This window comes from Sus scrofa, chromosome 9 (assembly GCF_000003025.6).
Source record: "Sus scrofa isolate TJ Tabasco breed Duroc chromosome 9, Sscrofa11.1, whole genome shotgun sequence".
Taxonomy (NCBI): domain Eukaryota; kingdom Metazoa; phylum Chordata; class Mammalia; order Artiodactyla; family Suidae; genus Sus; species Sus scrofa.
In genome coordinates, this window is record NC_010451.4 from 124,438,990 (window position 1) to 124,461,748 (window position 22,759).

General features: G+C 45.3%; 1 protein-coding gene across 7 annotated transcripts in view; it reads left to right on the plus strand.

Annotated features, from left to right (window-relative positions):
* LAMC2 (laminin subunit gamma 2) overlaps window positions 1-22,759 on the plus strand; it is a 72,128-nt gene that overhangs the window by 11,445 nt on the left and 37,924 nt on the right. For all 7 annotated transcript variants that reach the window (XM_021063797.1, XM_021063798.1, XM_021063801.1 and 4 more), the window contains 2 exons: window positions 15,126-15,314; window positions 22,411-22,546. In XM_021063797.1, the coding sequence (XP_020919456.1) occupies window positions 15,126-15,314; window positions 22,411-22,546 (325 nt within the window). The remainder of the gene's footprint in view (window positions 1-15,125; window positions 15,315-22,410; window positions 22,547-22,759) is intronic.

The window sequence follows — 22,759 nt, forward strand, 5'->3', positions numbered from 1 at the left end:
GGATTTATACTCTCACAGATTCTGTTATTAAATAGTTGAAGCTGCGTAGCATCATGCATAGGGGTCTGGGCTCTGTGGTAAGGCCACCTGGCTTCAAATCCTAGCTCTGTCGTTTACTACTTCAGGGCCTGAGGCAAGCTATTTCACATGCCGCTCGTATTTCCTCCTAAGATGAGGATAATAAACTGCTGTGATTATTACAGGTAAAGCACTTTGCACATGCCTAGTAAACCCTCACTGTGTTCAATGTTATTATATAACTGCTCTGCCAGGACTGAACGCCAGTATAATGCCCTCTGAATTTGAAGTGGTGAAGTTTTGGAAGAGGCTGCGTTCCTTAGTCCAAGAAGGGTGATGAGGAGCCCTGTGGCTCAGGCTGAAACGAACCCCCAGTTTTTCCCAATGAAATAAGTAGAATTGCTGAGAAGGAACCCAAAGCAGAGTGGAATTTGAAGACTGGGTTCCGTATCATTTCTTGCCTTTTGTTGACTCTCAGACCTCATGACATAGAGATTCAGCGCTCCTGTTTCTAGAACATGCCCAGGTATAAGAAAACCCCACACAGGTGATCTCTCCCTTCTTAAGAGGAAGCTCTCCTCCTTATACCACCAAAAAAAAAGTTTGATCAACTTGATTTTGAAACATGGAGCAGTATAGATGCAGCACTCATACGTCTTTTTACGTTTAATTTAGTAATTTAGTCTTACAAACATATTTAAAGACACATAATCTATGAAATAATAACTTAAAAGTATTCATTGGTTCATTCACATTTTCCGTAGTAAATGTAATCTGATTCCGTCTTTAACATTCCGAAAGCCACTTGAATGCAGTTTTTTTTTTTTTTGAACTTCAGCCTAGGTGGCTTGAGACACAGCTCTGTTTGAATCTGCTTTTGGTGCTGTCCCTGGAAAGTACACCATTTTCAGAGCATGAAAAAGATTTAAAAATTATCCTGAAATACCTATTGTGATTGTCACAGCATAATCATCTTGAAAGGTTTACTTATGACAACTTTCAGCACTCACAATTGTGGGCTGATGAACAATTACGAGAATTGTGTTTGGTAGCTCAGTCTCTTTAGATATTGATAAATATTGAAAACATCAAGGTCATTTCAAGATAATGTGTCTTTCCCAAACAATGCTGTATTTTAAAAATAAAGTAATTGACAAAGTACAGTATAATATGAGAGATCTTGAAAAGACTTAAATGTAACCTTACAGTCCCCTTATATTCAAGTACGCACAGTAAGTGGGAGTATAGAATTGGGTTGGAGGGTAAGCTGAAAACTGCTATGTGCGCTTAAATTCTGAGTGTCCTCCTGAAGTGGGGGCAGCCATGGGTTTAGCTCCACTGATCCAAGAAGCTGAGGAAGTGTGTTGATTTGTGATCAGTGTCTATGGGAAAGACAGGAGCCTGAAATGAACTTGTTGAGGCTGTCCTGGGAATACTTTTTCCCATTTAATTTCTGAGTGGCCCACTTCTACTGACATTTTTTTTCCCCTAGAGAAATTTGCAAGGACAAGACTTGAATCATCTATTACAGACCAGTGTAGAAATAGGAGTTCCATAGAGTCTGGAATATTCTACTTTAGCCACAAATCAGACCTAGTAGATTATTGAATCATTACTGGGCTGTGTTCTAATATAACCCCCAGGTACATGACATAATATTCAAATCACGCTTAAAGCCAAAAGCTGAGTCTTTTCTCTGTCTGTGGGTGACTGTATGTCTATATATGTGCCTTCCCCCCAAACATGTGCTTCCTTATGTCATGAAAGAAGAAAAGAACGCTTGTTCACCCAACACGGCTGTGTCACAGGAAGGGGAAGTTCAGTTGGGTGTATATGTACACGCATCCTGGACTTCCTCAGGCTTATTGACCACTTACAATCCCAGCCATTTCTTTTCCAGATTTTATTTTCATTCATTGTTTGGACATGGATCTTCACATTCTGGAAAAAAAAATTTTTAAATCGCCACCAAATCATTTCCCACACTAACTGAAACACTGAAAAATGATCAAATCTTCAGCTGCACTTGTGTGGGACATTTCTTACAAGAGACTTTGCATGTTTCAGCACTTGCTTCTCTTCTTACAGCATCATGGAGATAAGTGAGAATGGCTCTCAAGGGTTCTATACAAGACCCTCTCCTTTTGCAGTTAAGGAAAATGACACTCAGGGAGGCAAAGTAACTGTCCAAATTCTCATGGTTCAGCATTCTCTGTGGCCCATTTGGCTTAAGGATCTGGTGTTGTCACGGCAGTGGCTCAGTCGCTACTATGGCTTGGGTTCAATCCCTGGCCTGGGAACTTCCCTGTGCCATGGGCACAGCCAAAAAAAAACAAACAAAAACAAAAACAAAATAGTTGGTTATAGCAGAGCAGGGCTCCAGCATATGTGATCCTCGTTTATAGGCTAGAAAACTGAGGCACAGGCAATGACTGCCTTGACCGGAGCCAGGCAGTTAGTAACAGGACCAGATTTCAGCTGCTGGTTCGGTGTTCTTTAACAAGATGCCTCTGTGGCTTATTTCTTATTCTCTCTAAGAATTTTCATTTAAATCAGTTTTCAGATGTGATGGAATCTTGATGTCTTCATCCCTTGCATTTCTAGTTGGGACTTCTGTGTCCAGGCTGTTCAGATGTCTCTATTTGTGTATGTGAGTTCATATAGGGGCCTTTCCTTTATTTATTTACTTTTCTTTTCTGGCTGCACCCACGACCTATGGGAGTTCTTGGGCCAGGGATTGAATCCAGGCAATGCCAGATCCTTAACCCACTGCACCACAGTGGGAACTCCAGCCTTTCCTTTAAAAATGTCAATGAATGACAGGTTAAAACCAAGCACAAACTCCAGTTTCTGGGGTACTGACTGAAAAATAGGTTTCAAATGACCAAGGTTCCTCTTTTCTTTGTCCAACTCTGCTGTTAGGTTATCACACAGCTTGGAATTGACCCAGCAGCTCAGGGCAGTTGGGAGATAGCAATAAGTCCTTCTGTTTCACCTGTCAATGTTTTGAATCTATTTATGCATGATTGTGTCCAAAGATTATGTTCTCTTCCTGCTGGAGATTCCTGGTGTACTTTTGAAGTCTTTCAGGAATGGGTCAGTTTCATGGCCAGAACATTAACCATTAAGCTTTATATATACTTTCTGCTCTTTCAAATCACTGCCCAGTCTGCTCTTGGTTAAAAGGGGATTCCTAATGTTTAAAGATCAATTCTTATCTCAATAGACGGGTCTACTTTGCAATGGCAGTGGATCCAACAGCGTCCTAAAGCTGCCACTCTCACCTCATCCAGGCGCTTGTATGTGGAACCTGGTAGGAGCGAGTCTTCACATGGTGACATATGTGAGGACAGAGCCCAAGCCACAGCTGACCTGGCGTGGGAAGTGACAGTGGAGCAGCAGCACACTTGTCTGACCTTAGATTCAGGACCCATTGCTCCTGCTCCCTGCTGGAGGCTTCACGTCCAAACTCTTCTTAGAATATTTGTTATTTCTCTTTACGGAGAGATAAAAATTATTTGGCTCCTAAAAGACTGTTTAATTCACTCTTCTGACTTTAAACAGTAGTTTATTATTATCAAATGGACTTTTTTCAGCGAAGAATCTTTTTTTTTTTTTTTTTTTTTTTTTGCTATTTCTTTGGGCCGCTTCTGCGGCATATGGAGGTTCCCAGGCTAGGGGTCGAATCGGAGCTGTAGCCACTGGCCTACACCAGAGCCACAGCAACGCGCGATCCGAGCCACGTCTGCAACCTACACCACAGCTCACGGCAACGCCGGATCCTTAACCCACTGAGCAAGGGCAGGGACGAACCCGCAACCTCATGGTTCCTAGTCGGATTCGTTAACCACTGCGCCACGACGGGAACTCCGAAGAATCATTTTTTAACCATTTAAAAAAATTGAAATATAGTTAGTTTACAAGGTTGTATTAGTTTCAGGTGTACAGCAAAGTATTCGGTTATACATATATGCATCTATTCTTTTTCAGATTCTTTTTCCTTATAGGTTATTAACAAGATATTGAATATAGCTCCCTATGCTATAAATAGCTCCTTGTTGTTTATCTCTTTTATGTTGTTTTTTTTTTGTTGTTGTTGTTTTTTTTTTGGTTTTTGTCTTTTTGCCATTTCTTGGGCTGCTCCTGCAGCATATGGAGGTTCCCAGGCTAGGGGTCGAATCGGAGCTAATGCTGCCGGCCTCCGCCAGAGCCACAGCAACTCGGGATCCGAGCTGCGTCTGCAACCTGCACCACAGCTCACGGCAACGTTGGATCATTAACCCACTGAGCAAGGGCAGGGACCGAACCCGCAACCTCATGGTTCCTAGTCGGATTCGTTAACCACTGCGCCACGACGGGAACTCCTATCTCCTTTATATATAGTAGTGTGTACATGTTAATCTCAAATTCCTAATTTATCTCCCCCCACCCCCGCTATCCCTTTTGGTAACTGTAAGTTTGTTTTCTATGTCAGCCTATTTCTGTTTTGTAAATAAGTTCATTTGTATCTTTTTTTTTTTTTCAGTTTCCACGTATAAGTGATATCATATGGTATTTGTCTTTTTCTGTCTGATTTACTTCACTTAGTATGATAATCTCTAAGTCCATTTGTGTTGCTGCAAATGGCATTATTTCATTCTTTCTATGGCTGAGTAGTATTCCATTGTATATATGTACCACATCTTCTTTATCCATTCTTCTATTGATAAATAGTTAGGCAGTTTCCATGTCTGGGCTATTGCAAATAGTGCTGCAGTGAACGTTGGGGGTATGTGTGTTTCTTTTTGAATTAGAGTTTTCTCAGGATACACACCCAGGAGTGGGATCATCAGTGAAGAATCTTTAATGACGGTGCTATAAATGCACTCCATACTTTTTCCAACACTGTAATGTACATGAATTACCATGTTCTTTTGTCAAAACTAAGAACTCTAATGGTGTGTGGAAAGCATGCACTTACCTAAATGTGTGTATATTTGTGAAGGTATGCAAGTGATAGCAAAAAGAAAAAAAAAAAAAACTATGGCTAATCTCCTTGTACAAAAATACATTGTTCATAACAGCAAGGAAAGGTTTAAAGCAGAAGAATAGTAAGGTACCTTTTTTTTTGAGCTAAAGCAATGGAAATTTATTGTTTCACAGTTTTGGAGGCTAGAAGTCCAAGGTCAAGCTGAGAACAGTTTCTAGGTAACTTTTTTTTCCTTAGGGAATCAACAAAACACAATTTAAGTGATTGAAAAACCGCATTTAATGTATACTCCAAAAAGCTTTTCAGTACAACTCAGAATTTCCTTTTTAACTTTGCTTTATTCATTCTGCTCCTACGTGATATCTTTCCTTGTGGTCCCCCTTGCTTCAGGGGTCACCTCTAGCTGTCCTGGACGCTCTAATGTGCTTGACTTCAGCTGCTTCTTAAAGGGGGCATAGGACACCATTTGCTGGGCCATGGAGCAAGTGCTCCAAGAATGCTGTGCTCTTTGAGTAACAGTCAGATGCGCTTTCTACATGGGAATGCTTTTCTTTATTGCTGACCTCATAGAAATATAGCCATTTCTACAGCCACTTCTGTGGTCAGAAGGGTGTGGGGTGACACGTGGGTGATGAATACCTTCAGATAGAATCCTCACCGCCCTCAGCGCTGATCACACCCTCTAGCGGACACCAGCTATCTTGGAGTCAAGCCCTTAAAGATGCCGAGTGTACGAGAAGGGAACCTCTTCTGTGTCCTTTGCGTCCTAACCTTCCCTTCCCTTAAACCTTTGCCACTCAGACAAAAATTGGTGTCCCCAACCTCCCTGTTGGCTGGGACTTTCTTTCTCTCTCCCCGATGTCTGCCTGGGCCCTGGTGGGGGTGGGGGAAGATGGCTTCAGATGTGGTCTCCCCGTCTGGTCCTCATTGGGCTGAGTCGTCCACAGTCCACACATGCCATGTCTAAGTCTAGGTTATAATGAGATATGCTATGAACTCTCGATGAAAGCAAGTGACTTTTAAAGCCATAGTTCTGCCAAAAGAAAATCGGAGGAGTTCCTGTTGTGGCGCAGCAGAAATGAATCCGACTATGAACCATGAGGTTGCGGGTTCAATCCCTGGCTTCACTTAGTGGGTTAAGGATCCGGTGTTGCCGTGAGCTGTGGTGTAGGTTGAAGACACAGCTTGGATCATGAGTTGCTGTGGCTCTGGTGTAGGCTGGCAGCTGTAGCTCCGATTAGACCCCTAGCCTGGGAACCTCCATATGCCATGCGTGTGGCCCTAAAAAAGGGGGAAAAAAAAAAAAAGAAAAAAGAAAATCTGAGTTTCATTGACTCTTGATGACTTCAAACTGTTTAGAGTTGGAAAGATTTGTCCAGATTCTGTCGTTCAGAATTGCCTGTGTGATGAGAACACAGACCCCGGTTGTTCTCTTCCTCGGAGCACCTCGCGTCGCAGCCCTCCTTACACTGCTTGGTGCTTGTACATCCCGGCAGACAAACTATCAGGCAGGAAATGGCACCAGTGGTTCCAGCGGCATTGATCTCAAAGGCAGCTGTGAAAGGTGTGAGGCAGGGAACTGAATTCAGTTAAAAACCTCGTAGTGACGGTTGTGCCATTTCAATTTTCTTATCCTAAGTAGAAAACACATTATGACATACCTGAGGCGGCTAAAACTGGAAGCATGCAGTTACACATAAAGCCATAAAATCCAAGATCAAGTTAAATGATGAAATGTTCAGATTTTAAAGTATACACTCTAGGGAGTTCCTGTCGTGGCTCAGTGGTTAACAAATCCGACTAGGAACCATGAGGTTTTGGGTTCGATCCCTGGCCTTGCTCAGTGGGTTAAGGACCTGGCGTTGCCGTGAGCGGTGGTGTAGGTTGCAGATGCGGCTCGGATCCTGTCTTGCTGTGGCTCTGGCGTAGGCTGGCTCTACAGCTCTGATTGGACCCTAGCCTGGGAACCTCCATATGCTGTGAGCGCAGCTCTAGAAAAGACAAAAAAAAAAAAAAAAAGACAAAAATAAAGTATATACTCTAGCTGAGAAACATATTAAACCTGAGAAAGAAAAGTCCCATGTGGGAGATTTTAAAACTGGAAGATACAAGGTTTTTCATCATCAGCTTAATATAATATAATAATATTTTAAATAGTATTTTTATTTTGCTATAATAAAAATACTCATCTTACCGTCTTATCTCGGATGCGAAGACTTTGATTTTTGCAAATAGGATGATAGCTTGCAATGCCTTTGATACCCAACTGATAGGTATCAGGTGTGTCTAGTTTCAGACTTCTTAATGATGTACAATTTGAGTACCTGTAAAGATAATTTTAAAATATAGGAGTTCCCGTCGTGGCGCAGTGGTTAACGAATCCGACTAGGAACCATGAGGTTGCGGGTTCAGTCCCTGCCCTTGCTCAGTGGGTTAAGGATCCGGCGTTGCCGTGGGCTGTGGTGTAGGTCGCAGACGCGGCTCGGATCCTGCGTTGCTGTGGCTCTGGTGTAGGCCAGTGGCTACAGCTCCAATTAGACCCCTAGCCTGTGAACCCGCCATATGCCGCGGGAGCGGCCCAAGAAATAGCAACAACAACAACAACAACAAAAGACAAAAGACAAAAAATAAATAAATAAATAAAATAAAATAAAATATATTAGCACAGTGTTCTTCCTCCCCAAACTCCTAACCCCAGTCTAACCATGAAAAACATCAGACAGTTCCAAGTCGAGGGACATTTTACAAGGACCAGCACTCCTCACTTCTGTCAGGGTTGTCAAAACCAGGGAAAATCTGAGAACTGCCACAGCCGAGAGGATCCTAAGGATGGCTAAATGCAGTGTGGGGTCCTGAATGCACTCCTGGAGCACAAAAGGATGTCAGTAAAAACTACGGACAGCTGAATAAAGTATGGACGTCAGTTAGAAATAATGTATCAATATTGGTCCATGAATTGTAATGAAAGAACCGTATTAATGTAAGTTATTGATCATAGGGGACTGGATGTGAGGTATAGGGCATTCTGCATACTATTGTCACAATTTTTCCATAACCAAAAACTTTTCTAAATATAGATTTTTTTTTTTTTTTGTCTTTTTAGGGCCGCACCTGCAGCATATGGAAGTTCTCAGGCTGGGGGTCCAATCAGAACTAATGCGGCTGGCCTACACCACAGTCACAGCAACGCAGGATCTGAGCCCCGTCCGCAACCTATACCACAGCTCAGGGCAACACCGGGTCCTTAACCCACTGAATGAGGCCAGGGATTGAACCTGCCTCCTCATGGATCCTAGTAATCCCATCATCTTGCAATAAGCAGACATTTTAATGCAGATATAAAATAAAATAAAATATTAGAATAGATTGTTACTTAAAGGATACTTTTAATAATTGCTTTTGTTCTGAAAATAAGCATTTGCCAGGTTTTTAAAAAAAGTGAATATACTATTCATTCTCACCTTTTTCTCACCTTTAAAAGTGAATATACTTGTTCTCACCATTTTCGATCTATTTATTTACGTTTGGACTTCCTAATGAAGAGTCTCAATGCATCTGACTTCTTGGAGGTGACGGTTCTATATTGGAACAGAAGAGGGTTGTCAGTTTACATGAGACCTGTTCTTTGACTCAGAGGAAGGGAGTGACATCTCAATAATAATAAACTGAGATTGAATTTTTAGTGTAACTTCTTTGAAGAGCCCAAAGGGAGGAGAGTGGTTGGGATTGGTGACCCCAGCTCACATCTCCCTACTAAGATGCTTTTCTTTTCTTTTTTTTTCTTTTCTGTCTTTTTAGGGCCAGACGCAAGGCATATGGAAGTTCCCAGGCTAAAGGTCAAATTGGAGCTTCAGCTGCTTGCCTACACCACAGTCACAGAAATGCGGGATCTGAGCCGAGTCTGCAACCCACACTGCAGCTCACAGCAACACCAGATCCTTAACCCCCTGAGTGAGGCCAAGGATCAAACCCGAATCCTCATGAATACTAGTTAGGTTCATTATCACTGAGCCATGAAGGGAACTCCCTACTGTGACGCTTTACCTTTAAAGTAAGAATTTTAAGAAGCATAGGAAGTAAAGACATAAAACGAAGTACAAGCTATAAATGAAACGAATGGGAGAGAGATGAAGAGGTCCCAGTGGGGAGTCTTAAATGAAATTCGGCTGGAAAAGTAGGTAGGCTTAGATCATGAAAGTCTTCATAGGCAAAGTTAAGGAATTCTGGTCTTTATCCTAGAAGTAAAGGAAAGGCATCAGGGAGTTTTAGGCAAAGAGGTATTGGTAAAATTTATATTTGGGAAAGTTTTCTGACTACTGAGTAGAGGGAGGCAGGAAAAGCCGTAGGGAATTCAACTAGGAAGCTATTGCAGGCAAAAGGTGGCTGGGGTTTGGTCTAGAGTGGCCATGGTGGAGACAGACTTGGATGGTCTTGAGCTGTTTAGGGCATTCTATCAATAAAGTTGGGCATTAAATAAAACACAGGTAAGCAAGAAAGATGGAGACCCTTTAAGGAGAGCTCTCAGCTTTTTGACTCGAGGGGATGACAATCACAAGTTTGGTTTTGTTTTTGTTTTTGTTTTTGCCTTTTGTCTTTTCTAGGGACGTACCCACGGCATATGGAGGTTCTCAGGCTAGGGGTCCAACTGGAGCTGCAGCCGCTGGTCTATACCACAGCCACAGCAATGCCAGATCCTTAACCCACTGAGTGAGGTCTGGCATTGAACCCACATCCTCACGGATGCTAGTCATGTTCGTTAACCACTGAGCCATGATGGGAACTCCTATTTTGTTTGTTTGTCTTTGTCTTTTTGACAAGTTGGGTTTTAAACATGTTTTGCGTAATGAGTTTTTGAGACAACCATTTGGAAAGGCAAGTGGATGGCTGCGCCTGAGGGTCTAAAGCTCAGGATGAATTCTGGGCCAGGGAGGCATCTTGGCACGTCAACACCTTTCGTGGTCCCTGAAGCCCTTGGCTCAGGTGAGAGAGCTCTGGAGCTCTGCAGGGAGAGTCGTGGGGGTTCAGGACTGCCTCGAGGAACACCCACACTTCGAGTCGGAGCAGGGAAGGGATCCCGCAAAGACTTGGATGGGGTGGGGGTGGGGTGAGGCCAGAAGCCAAGAGGAAGCCTGACGGTGTGGTATCCTAGTTTCGAGGGAAGATAGTTTCAAAAAGGAAGGGGAGAAAAAGATTAGATGTCTCAGAAAGGACATGCAGGGCACTAAGGACCAGAAAGGAAACCCATGCCTCTCCTCTAAATAAGGACGAGAACTGAGCACCCTCTCTAAGGGGTTTATCCGTGGACCCATCCACAGGAGCTTACAGGTACCTTAGAAACGTGTTCATGTTTAACCGAATCAGTGTTCATGCCCTTAGCAGCTGAACTGGCAGCAAGAGCAGCAAAGCTCAACGTTAACAGCAGCCAGCGCACAGTGTCAGGTTCCAACACGATGCCTGGATTCCTAGCTCCTGAGATCGTCCCACGCAGCAGCCAAGTACAGGACCCGTCAGGGCTGCCTGGTCCCGGCCAACAGATCTCACGGCCTCCAGCCTGCCCCATCCTCTCGCCCCTCCTGCCGCAAGGCCCCGGGCTCGCTGTCCTCTGAGAGGGCGTCTCCGGGCTCACGCGCAAGGGGCAGGCAGTCCTGGTGCAGAAAGAGTCCACCTGGTGTGAGCAGCAACATGCACGTCGCGCACACTCCTCGGGAAGCTGTCACATTCCTCTCCCAGTTCTTTCTGTTCTCATCTCACCATGGACGGTTTGGGTTCAAACATTAGCTTTTTTACACTGAATCCCATCTAGGTAGACAACGAACATTTTGTAGATTATGTTGAGAAAATGTCATGCGGGGACCCCGGACTCCTGGGAGATTTCTGAATGTGCAGGTTCTTGTTTGGCTTCTCTTAGAGTCAGCCCGCCTGCCCGCCTGCCTTCTTTCCTCCTTCTGCCCATCCTTCCATCTATCCTTCCAGCCAGCCGCTCTTCCAGCGATCACAGTCACAAGCCCCGTACTTGGCACTAATACTTGGGGATACAAAAGTGAGACACGCTGTAGAGGAAGCCAGTCATGTACACACATCGTGATGCCTCAGGGTAGAAAGTGAGAAATGCCTGCAGAGAAATGGGGAGGAAGCCTTGGGCATTCAGAGGGAGAAGCCGTTAAAGGGTTTTCAGCAGGGACCAAACGCCATCTGATTTATGTCCCTGAGGTCATTCCAGCTGGGCTGAGGGAGGGTGGGTGCAGGTAGCCCCCAGGCAAAGGAGACAGCAAGGCTACAGACCTTGGTGCACCCCAGGATTCGTGGGTGCCAGGGTCGATGGAGTCCAGTGAACGAGAGAGAGAAAGAGAACTGAGCTCCACTTGGAGAGGCCCAAACTGCTTGGTTTTGAAAGGTGTTTAGATTTTAAATTGTGTTGTCACTATTAGAACCCTAGAAAGCGCGGTGGTCCACGGTCCAAAGATGGAACTTAGATGAGCCTGGTGCAAAGCAGAGCGTGTTTTTCCAGTTTAGGACAATGCAAAGCGGATCTGCTTACACACAAATGATCGTATTAATGCCAGATGGAGGAAACTTTCTCCTAATTGCTGGCAACATTTCTCAGGGGGAATTTAAAATGAGGTCTCGATGAACTGTAGCCATTGGTGCTGCTTATTCCAAGGCCTTGCCCCCGGACAACCTTAGGAAATGTTTTCGGTTTCCTTTCATTCTCCTCAAGAGGCAGCTTGGAAACAGCCTTGGCCCCTGAGCTTCCTGTCCTGACCCGTTGGAGGTGTGTGTGTGAGTGAGGGTGGGAGTGTCAGGTGAGCCGGAGGCGGTCTGCACACCTTGCTCCATTGTTTGCAGAGAGTTTCCAGCTGGGTCTGCCTCTGGTTGCCGGGGGAGGGTAGAGGGGGGTGCTGGGGTGGGGAGTTGGGACGGATCAGCCTGCGTCTGGCTGCCCCACAGGCGTTTTCAGAAGCCCCTTGAGGGTCAGGGCCGTGTGCTATTATTGTTATTATGATACTGAAATGCTTCAGTGCCCAAGAAGCAGCATACAGCATAGTCAGACACAATTACCATCCACCCTTCACTAGACTGAAAGAATTACATGAAAATCTGAGCAAAATGATTTGGTTCCCAATATGTTTTGCAGAGCTTGAGGTAACACTTGATGAATCTTGTCCCTGTGGCTGTGGAGAGCATGCGGCTGACAGGGCCAGGGCCTAGGGGGGTGGGTTTAGGGAGTGGGGAGAGGATAGGACAAAACCTCGAAGAAATATCCCTTATTTGGAAAGAGGGCCATACAAATGAAGAATCAAATAAGAGTAGTGGACGTGGCTCCTATGATACAGAGTTCAGTGAAAGAGGGAGAAAGAAATTCCCTGTCTAAATTCCTAGGCCCTATAAGGTTTCAAGTCTGTTCAGGACCTGAGTGTGATTTGTTTCTGTATTGTCTAAAATAGATAACTTAATGCCAGGCCCTGGCCCTGGACGTGTGCCTGTCCATTGTGAAACGAGGAAAACTTGGATAATGTGATTGGGAACTTCCATATGCCAGAGGTGTGGCCCTAAAAAGGAAAAAGGAAAAGGAAAAAGAAAGAAAGAAAAGAAAACGATTTTAATAAGGGTTATCTATTTTAAAGTGATGCTTTAAAATGCATCATTTTCTCATTAAAATTAATTGGTACCAGCAAAAAGTTTGTTCTGAATAAAAAAAGACACAATGAAAAGTTTGTAATTGTTTTGAAATTGCTCCCCAGAGTCATCCAGGGCAGAGAGGGCACTGCCTCTGTGTGTGATCCGGCCAAGTAACCCCACAAAGATCGCTGGCTGGTGAATTGAGTTCTTCTATGTGCCTAATGAGGTCCTTAGTAGAAATCTCACAGCACGTGACAGCTGTATGGCACATCTGTTCAAGATCCAAAAATCAGTTACACAAGCATTCATTGGGAAAGAGTCAGCTTGGCACCAGTTCTGTGAAAAAGCCCTGGGAGTCTGAATTGAATGCAAACTTAATACGCTGTGAGTTTAATGAAATGTCAGGCTCATCCGTGGAGTTATAATATCTAGTCCTGCTGTAAGCTGAGCTATTCAAACCACACTTGAAGAACTGTAATAAATTCTGGTCCTTTAAGGAAAGATATTGAAGATTAGAGTTTGTTCCCAGGAGAGGAGTCAAGAAGAGTCTAGAAATCATGACCTCAGACTCCTGAAGGTGACTGGTCTCCAGTTTAACCTGAAGAGGAAAAGGCTAAAGAAGGAGATGCCACAACTATCTTCAGATATTCAAGGACTTGGCTGATGCCATGTCTTGTAAAACAATGCTTGAAATAAACGTCTAATGGAGAAGAGAGTAGGTGTGCATGCGTGTGTGTGTGTGTGCGTGTGTGGGTGTATGTGACTGTTGTTTTTCAGGGAAGAACAGAACACATGGTAAAAATTACTGGGAGGGATGCAGATTTAAAACTGCATAAAAATAGTTTGTAACAACCAGTGCTGTCTAAGGAGGGCTGGGACATCTTACTAGATTAGGGAGAATTCGAGAAGGGACTAGACAATGCTGTGTGAGGGAGGTGGAGAAAGAACGCCCTGTGCCCAGTGGTAAACTAGGTCTTGGAGCTGCCCGGGTACCATGGAAAGGTGAGGGCTTTGCGGTTGGATGGACCTGAGAGCATCCTGCATCTTGGCCATTTAGCCATGTGACCTTGGGTGAGACGCCTACCCTCCTAAGCATTTTTTCCTTCGTCTGTTGAGTGAGGCTGATGAAACCCATGTTGGTGTCACTGTGAGAATTAACTGAACTGTCGAATCTCAAGTCCCAGCAATGGAGTGGGCTCTGGGCAGCTGTTCTTGACTTTGCCTAGATGAGGTGGCATGCAAAGCAGTGAGAGAGTCAGGGTTAGAAGCTGTTGCAAGGAAATCACTTAGGAAGTTCATCAGATTTACTTAGTCACCTTGGCCCCCTGAGCCTTTAGAGCTGACATGGCCTACGTGGCCCGTTGGTACATATGCTGACTTTTTTCTTTTTTTCATCAGTACGCTGGATAAGTCATGGCCCTGGGCATTGCCAGAGACTCGGCTGTCACTGAGGCTGTGTGGCCAATGGAGACAGTGTGCCAGGGGGATAGAAAGTGGGTTTTGGCAGCAGACAGAGGTTCAAATTCCAACTCTCCACCAAGCTGCATTTTTCTCACCTGAGGCAATGCCTGTCTCCTGTGAGTGAGGGCTGAAATGGCATAGACAAAGGGCCGGATCTTCTTTTCTCACTGGGATCCTTCTAGCTACCCAGGGAGGCCAGTCCTGCAGCCCACATTTATGAAACAAGACATGAGCTTCAGAGCGTTGAAGTGACTTGTCTAAGGACGTGGCAGAACTGGTATTTGATACCAGTCTTTTAACCTCCAGGCTCATCACCTTTTCTAAACCGTGGCTGAAACAGTTTGGAGGGTCTGCAGTGTGCCAGGTGCAAGGCTGAGCATTCCCCGTGACCTCACTGGCTGGCTCGGTCCCACGTGGGGATGTTAGTCACTCCCCCGGTCTCTTTGGAGCCCACCCAGGGCGAACTTTCCTAGACACTGGAGCAAAGTCATTCTTTCTGGAACTGCGGTTCTTTCTGACACCCAGTTTGGAAGAGACATTCATGGCTCAGTGAGAGGGGAGGAGATACCTGTCCAGACGGTCAGGCTAGGTCCTCAGCCTTGACCATCACTGGAGGGACAGACGCTATGGATCTTGAACAGACGACACCATCGGCTGCGGGACAGTTGTGCTGGCGCACACAGGCTGGTGGTCTCGGGATTTGTCTGTGGGGTTGCACGGAGTTTTAAAAAGGAATTCCTTGCAACTATTTAAATCAGGGCTTTTCACATCAAAACACTTATGATTTTTGGTTTCTCTTGAGGAATCAGTCTGGCCACTCTGACCTCATGTTCTTTCGTGTCCTCCCAGGCCACACCCACCAGCACTGCTGCCTTTAGGTAAAGCGAGAACTCCCACCATCAGCGTGTGGCCCATTTTGCCCCCTTTTACTTTATGCGACTGAGCAGTTTAAATTAGTATGTAGTCCCCTGGGCATAATTTATATTAATAGTAATAAAAATCTTGGGAGAATGTCCCCTGACCTGTTTTCTGCTGTCTTTCTTCCTCTGCGCCCTAGTCTGTGACTGCAATGGGAAGTCCAGGCAATGCCTCTTTGATCAGGAACTGCACAGACTGACGGGAAATGGATTCCGCTGCCTCCACTGCAGTGACAACACGGCTGGCATTCACTGCGAGAAGTGCAAGGAAGGATTTTACCGACAGAGAGAGAGAGACCGCTGTTTACCCTGCAATTGTAACTCCAAAGGTAGTTGGGGAAAAGGGGAAAAGGAGGGGGGAGGGGGAGGGATAGAGGAAGGAGGGGGGAGGGACAGAGAGAGAGCAGGCTAAGGGGAGCTCTTCAGCTTCTAGAACAACTGGGAATCTGCTAGACGCCGCCGGTGTTTTTAGCAACTTGAATTTGAAAGGTTATGTGTTTTCCTTAAGTCTGGGTTGTAAGAACCAGCTTTGGTCTTTAGGGCACATTAGTTTGAATTCTAGTACCACGATTCTAGGCACACGATTGCTTTTCCGGGCAGATGACAGTCTTCGACTTGGGGACAAAGAAGCTTGCATTCTTCTAGTCATAGTTCTCTATATCCAAAGCCATCCCTTTGACCAGCTTCGTGAAAACTAAGAGATGAGAAAGCTCTGTTTCCCGTGTTATGCTGGGTGCCAGCAAGATAAAGTGACGTAACAGAAGAGATAGTCGAAGAGGCCCGTTAGACGCCTTCACAGGAGTGTGAACAAAAGAAAATAGAATAACAAATGGGAGGCACCGAACAGGGTGGCTGGTTCATAGGAGAGCCTGGTTTTGTTGTTGTTGTTTTGTTTGTTTGTTTTCAATGTACCAGTCGGAGTTCCCATCGTGGCTTGGTGGAAAGGAATCCGACTAGGAACCATGAGGTTGCAGGTTCGATCCCTGGCCTCGCTCAGTGGGTTGGGGTCCCGTGTTGCCGTGAGCTGTAGTGTAGGTCACGGCCAGGGCTCGGATCTGGCATGGCTGTGGCTGTGATGTAGGCCAGCGGCTATAGCTCCGATTAGACCCCTAGCCTGGGGACCTCCATATGCCGCGGGTGTGGCCCTAAAAAGACAAAAGACAAATAAATAAATAAATAAATATGTACCAGTCAGTGGTTGCTGTCGGAACCATAGGTCGTTTTTGTGTGCACAGATGCCCTCGTCATGGGCAGACAGAAAAGACAAGTTAGTAGATACAAAGAGGAGAGAGAGGTGGTTCTGTTAAAGAAGTTGGGACTTTTTAAAGCTACCTTATTTGTCTATTGTCTTTCTTGGCAGTATCTGTTTCTCCTCTTTGCCAGAAAGTGGTTAATAGTATAATGTGATCAATATTAACCTACCGAAAAGGTAGAGCCTTAGTGCGTGGCTATGACTTAAGGCAGTTCTGTGCAACCGATTCATAGCAACAGCTGCAAGACTCTCAAAATGGGCAGATTTTGGCCTAGCCAAGGCTGCCAGGAGAGTGTGTTGGGAAATCTTATATAAGACGGGGGAGTTCCCACTGTGGTGCCGTGGGTTAAAGGATCTGATGTTGCCACAGCTGTAGGGTAAGTAGCAGCGGCGGCTTGGATTCACTCCCTGGCCCGGGGAACTTCCATATGCCATGGGTATGGCCCATAAAAGAAAAAAGAGAAAATCGGGGTGATCCCATGGTGATACAGACGCATGTACCAGCAATCATGACCAAGTTCACCAGACTTGCCATTGCGATATAGATTGAGTCAGATTTGCTCAGCTCTGTGGCTTTGACTCAGCATCTCGAATATTTTGGATGTAGCAATTCTCGCTCTGAATCAAAGAACTTCGTAAAGAAAAATTAAAAGAAAAATGGTTCCACTTTCACGGACATTTAACCTCTGTAAAGAGCCCATATATCCCCTTAGGTTATGCAGCTTTGTCATGAGTCACCCGAGGTGGGTCATCCCAGCGAGATAATTAGAGCAGGTGACTCGGACTGTAACCGGCTCAGCTGGAAAGCCTGGCCTGAAGACAAGGTTCTTATCCTCAAAGAGCCTGTAGCCCAGCAAAGAAGGGTGGCAGTGAAGGATTTACCATGCTGTCTCTTCTTTTACGCTGTGTGGTCCATTTGCCCACCCAGCCACAGTGAGCCTGGTTCTCACTTTTCTATGGGGGAATAGCTGTCTCAGACTCACTGTAAACAGCTTCGTAGGAGGCAGTGGAGGCCAGCGATGATTTATATCTTGTTTGAAAGCTGACATGCATTACACGCTTACGCGGTGCCAGGCATTTCTCTGAATGCTTTCATCTAGTAATTAATTTAATCTTCACAAATAACCCTACGAAGAGGGTGCTATTATTATTTTCATTTTACAAATGAGGTATCAGAGGCTTAGAGTGGGAGGTGATGAAACTTGTCGAGGGCTGAGTGGCATGTTGGTGGCGGGGACCGTTCCCACCAGGTGCCATCTCTGGCTACATGCTGGCTGCAGGGATCCCTAAATCAGTGGCACCAGTTTAATTCCCTATGTGACTTCTCAGTCTCCCAATCAACCAGCGGGTATTTTTCGCTTTCAAATAATAACTTCCGGGGGCTATCTGTTGTATATTCAATTTCAAATGCAGAAGCATGCATCTTACTCCAAACTACCGTTCCATGTGTGGCAAATGAAGCCAACAGCATTCATAATCCCCAAAGTGGTCACAGATTTTGGATGTCACATCACTTTCTCCTAACTATAGCAACTGGTCTTATTTTTAGGTGATGACCTTGTGGACTCAGCAACAGGGCTGAGTTATCCTCAATTCTTACAACTACATGTATAATAAGCCCTGATAACCTTTTTTCTATACTTTGAAATTCACTGTGTGTATGTGTGTGTGTGTTTCTCTCCTGACACCTAAATTCTTGAGATGTGTGCAGCCATCAGTGATACTGGGCGGTTTCTCTTAATTTTACTTTTTTTGCATATATATGACCCAGGCAGTGGATTAGACTATATTAACATTTGAGTTATTAAAAATGTCTTAGCTAGTAAGTTACTTATTACTAAGTATAATTAAATAATAATAATAGTGCTATTTTAAAAATGAAAGTGTGTATATATATTTGAAGGGTTCTCAAAAGGAAGCAGACTCTCTTGATTTACATTTTAAAGATGAATCATCTTCAAACACCTTCCTGAGTCCTCAAGTGCATGGAGATCCTATCTACATAAGCCCTGAGAGTGCTTGTTGGGACTTGAAACAGGAAGCTGTTCTTCATCTGTCCTTTAAACCCAATTGTCCACAACCCTTAAGAGGAGCTCATGATGTAGGAACTGGGACAGCTGTTTTTGTTTTAATGAGATACTTTGAAAACCCAGTGTTATTGTTTTGGACGTTTGGGAACATGAAATCAATCCATTCTGTTCACAGTAAGAGCTTGTGTATGCTGCCGTGTCAACTTTGCAAGGCTTGGAGGAAGCCTAGATGATAAGAGTATAAAGTACTTTTTGGAACACCTGCTATGTGTGAGACGTTGAATTAGGCATTTCACATACTTTAGTTCCAAGTCTTTTTTTTTCTTTTTTTGTCGGTTTTTTGTTTTTGTTTTTGTTTTTTTTTTTTGCCTTTTCTAGGGCTTCTCCCGTGGCATATGGAGGTTCCCAGGCTAGGGGTTCCCAGGCAGCCGCTGGCCTACACCAGAGCCACAGCAACGCGGGACCTGAGCCACATCTGCAACCTACACCACAGCTCATGGCAACACCGGATCCTTAACCCACTGAGTGAGGCCAGGGATCAAACCTGCAACCTCATGGTTCCTAGTTGGATTCGTTAACCACCGAGCCACGATGAGAACTCCTAGTTGCAAGTCTTAGGACAGTTCCCCAAGGTTTGGTTGCTTTCTCTTTAAAGAAGGGAGGCGGGGCATTTCCCCAAGGACATGCAGCTCAGCAGTGGTATTTGGAGTGAGATCTGCCCAGGCTCTTTTCCTGCCCCCAGCTTCTAGAGCTGTATTCTCTAGATCATGTCCTATGGAATATTGTATTCCCCAAGATAACAATAGGTGTTGCCTATAAGAATGCCAAACAATGTTTGGAAACATTGGCATTAAAAAGTTAAACAGGAGTTCCCATCATGGCACAGCAGAAATGAATCCGACTAGGAACCATGAGGTTGCAGGTTCAATCCCTGGCTTCGCTCAGTGGGTTAAGGATCTGGCATTGCCGTGAGTTGTGGTGTAGGTCAAAGACACTGCTCGGATCCCAAGTTGCTGTGGCTGTGGTGCAGGCCGGTGGCTACAGCTCCGATTAGACCCCCTAGCCTGGGAACCTCCATATGCCGCAGGTGCAGCCCTAGAAAGACAAAAAGGCAAAAAGACAAAAAAAAAAAAAAAAAAAAAAAAGTTAAACAACTGTAAACCAACAGTAACGAAAAAAAAAAAAAATCATCGAATTCTTAAAAAAAAAAAGTTACACAGGATTCATGCCTATGGAGTGTACTATTACGTGATAAATCCCTGAAAGATTTAGTGCGTGCCATTTTCCATGCTCCTTCGAACACAGAATGCCTGTTTCCAAGTGATGACTCTTAATTCCCCTCAAAAGTGTTTCATAGAGTACTGTTGAGGGCCATTTGGGCAAAACTCAAAAACAAAGTACAGTCTTGTCCACCTTATAAGAATAACTTGTTTCTGAAAAACTGCTGTAGGGAGAGATCTTAAATTGAAAGCATAATTTCCACTCATTCAAATGGAGGGAAAAAATGTGTTTCTGGGTTCCAGATTAACATGCATTTATGTTAAAAATTGTGTTAAAGAGAGAACATTTAATGTTATTTATCAAAGCAAAAATTCAAACAGGAATTTACTTTCTTGGCTCTGCCGCTGTTTGTCTCTAAATGCCAACCCCAATGGCCTCTCTTCCTCTCATTTGTTGCACATGCTCTTGCCTTAGATCCTGAAAACTATACCCCGGTCCTCTCCTCTCAGCCCTCCTCAGAATTCCCCTCCCTTGGCTTCCGCTGTCCTGAGACTTTCTCCCTGCTCTGGTCATCATTTCTCTTAATCAGTGAAGTTCCATTTCTGCCCAAGGCACCCGCCCTCCAATCTCTGTCTGCTCCTGGAGTGATCTCACACTTGCTATGGTTTCCTGCTCTGCCTGCGAGCTGAGAGCTCCCAGACTTTCCTCTCCAGCCTCTTTCTTGAGCTCCAAGTGAATATTTCCACCTCAGTATGCCACTTGAGACTCAAGTTCACTAGGTCCCATCAAACTTGTTATCTTGGTAACTGAACGTGAGAGCCTTTTCCTCCTTGGACCTCTGGTTTGTCAATAGCCTCACATGTGGTTGTGCCCCCGTACCCACCCCAACAGGGGACCAATAGTCGTCCATGGGGTCCCCCACCCCCATCACCCATGTCCCAAGTCTGTTCGTTCTACATCTGCAGTGGCTGTCATGGCTTGTCTCTCCTCTTCTCACCCTGACTCCTCTAACCCCGGGTCATTGTGTCAGGGGAGGAGTTTTTCTATGACACCTGCTGCTCTCCCTTCTCCCAAGTCATCCTGCAGTTGCTCCAGTATTGTCTTTCTAAACTGCAGGTCTCATCTCATCACCACCTGCCTGATCATCTGAGGGCTCCCTGTTATCCACAAATGGGTGTGTTATCCTTCTATCAGCTCTTAATTCACCATGAGCTAATAAATGAAGTGCCTAATGCAGTGCCTCACATGTGGCAGGTGCTCAAAAAATGTAGTTTATATTATTTTCACCGAGGGCCCTTTCAAGCCTTGCAAAGTTGACCTGGAGATGTTCACAAGTTCTAACTGTGACTGTGACTAATTTATTTCACATTCCACCTGTGGCATAAAAGTCTTTCTATAGGCACAGAGCCAATACCTATACTGATTTGCATTGTATCTAAAAGTGAATTAAAAGCTCACAGACGGATAAGAAGGTTAGGAAAAAAAAAAAAAAAAAAGGAGCAGCTGGTTAGTGCTCCATTGGCTTTATCGACTGTAAGTAACCTAATCATCACAGTTAATTGAGATATATGGATTACATTATAATTCTGCCGGCTGCAGGGAAATTATAAGGTAGGTGACCAACCTTCCACCTCATCTTTTGGCCTCCTCCTAACTCCTTTCGCAAAGCCCCCGCCTCTTTCTCGGCATCTGTACATTAACCCACAGGTCTGTGGGCCTCTTCTTTGTGCCGGGCCCTGGGGATAGTCAGAGGCAGGCAGGGCTGGGGACCAGGGGAGCGGTGGGATGGCTACTCAGATATGGGAGTCAGAGAAGTCTTCCGTAGGGAAGTAATATTTAATCAAGACCCAAGTGCTGAGTAAGGACCAACTAGGGGAGGTTCTGGGCAAAGAATATTCCAGGCTTCGGGAGCAGCAGGTGCATATGGCCTGAGGAGGGAAGCAGTTAACACATTTCTGGAACAGGGAGGGAAGTAGGGCCCTGGACCTCAGTGACAGAGGGCAGGAGATGAGGTAAGAGAGGTGAGTTTTGCAGGCTGAGGTACAAGGTTTGCATTTTATTCCACTCTGAGTAGGGACCCACCAGAAGACACAGATGAGTCGTAGGACCGGAATTCATTTGAAAAGGGGCACTCTGGATGCTCTGCAGAGGATGGAACGTAGAGAGGCAAGGATGGGGGCAGGGAGGGGAGTGCGAGGCGGGGTCCAGGTGAGAGAAGGTAGAGGCTTGACCTGGGATAGTGGGTGGGGAGGCGGTGGGAGTGGCACCTTCTGTTGCCCTGAGCCCCTCCTGTCTCATCAGTGCTCAGCCCAAGAGGTCCCACTTACCAGCGAGAGCCCGTCTATAAAAAATGAATCCTAGGACAAGTGCTGTAGTGCACAAACCCAGGTACGATGCACAGGGTCATCCCTCCTCGCGAGGGGGTGAGGCTCCAAGGGTGAGACTTTCTACCTCTCCAGGCAGGTAGAGCTATGTGTGGCTACGAGGCCTTTTTGTATTTTTTGAAAGATCGTATCATGTAAGCACTGACCCTTAAAAGATGGCATTTGCCTGCTAGAGATACGGGAGGGTGCGGCTTAGCTTCTCATCCTCACTGTCTGAGCTCATTCACAAATGTTCCTTCTTGAGGTCTCAAGGACTTGACCAACTACGCGATGTTGAAACCGGGGCAGAGATATGAATAATAATACTTTCAAGAGTAATTTCTGTGTCTTTCCCTGAAGAAGCTGTCATTGGTCGTCAGAACGTCCCCTAGTGGGCGGACGCGCATCCAGACGGTGTGAAAGAATGGCTTGAGGCGGCAGGTGGTGGCTGTTACTTAGTATTTGTTGAGCTCCTGTAGGTGACAGACGGTTGCTTCCTCATGTCATTTAAATTAAATGTGTCCTTTTCTTCTTTCCTTTCCCTACCTTGGGGTTACAGGTTCTCTTAGCGCCCGATGTGACAACGCTGGTCGGTGCAGCTGTAAGCCAGGTGTGACGGGAGACAGGTGTGACCGCTGTCTGCCAGGCTTCCACACCCTCACGGATGCTGGGTGCACCCAAGACCAGAGGCTCCTGTAAGCACCTGCCCCGCCACCGCCACTGCCATGACAAATGGCAGTTGTGTCAACATTAGGAATCTCTTACATTGACTGAGTGCCCACGTTGTGCCAAACACTGTTCCGAGGGCTTCAAGAGGGTCATCTCATTTAATCCTCACAGTAACCCTTCAAGGTCGGGATTAGCATTGTACTTGGGTCAAAGATAAATCGAAATCATGAGAGGTTACA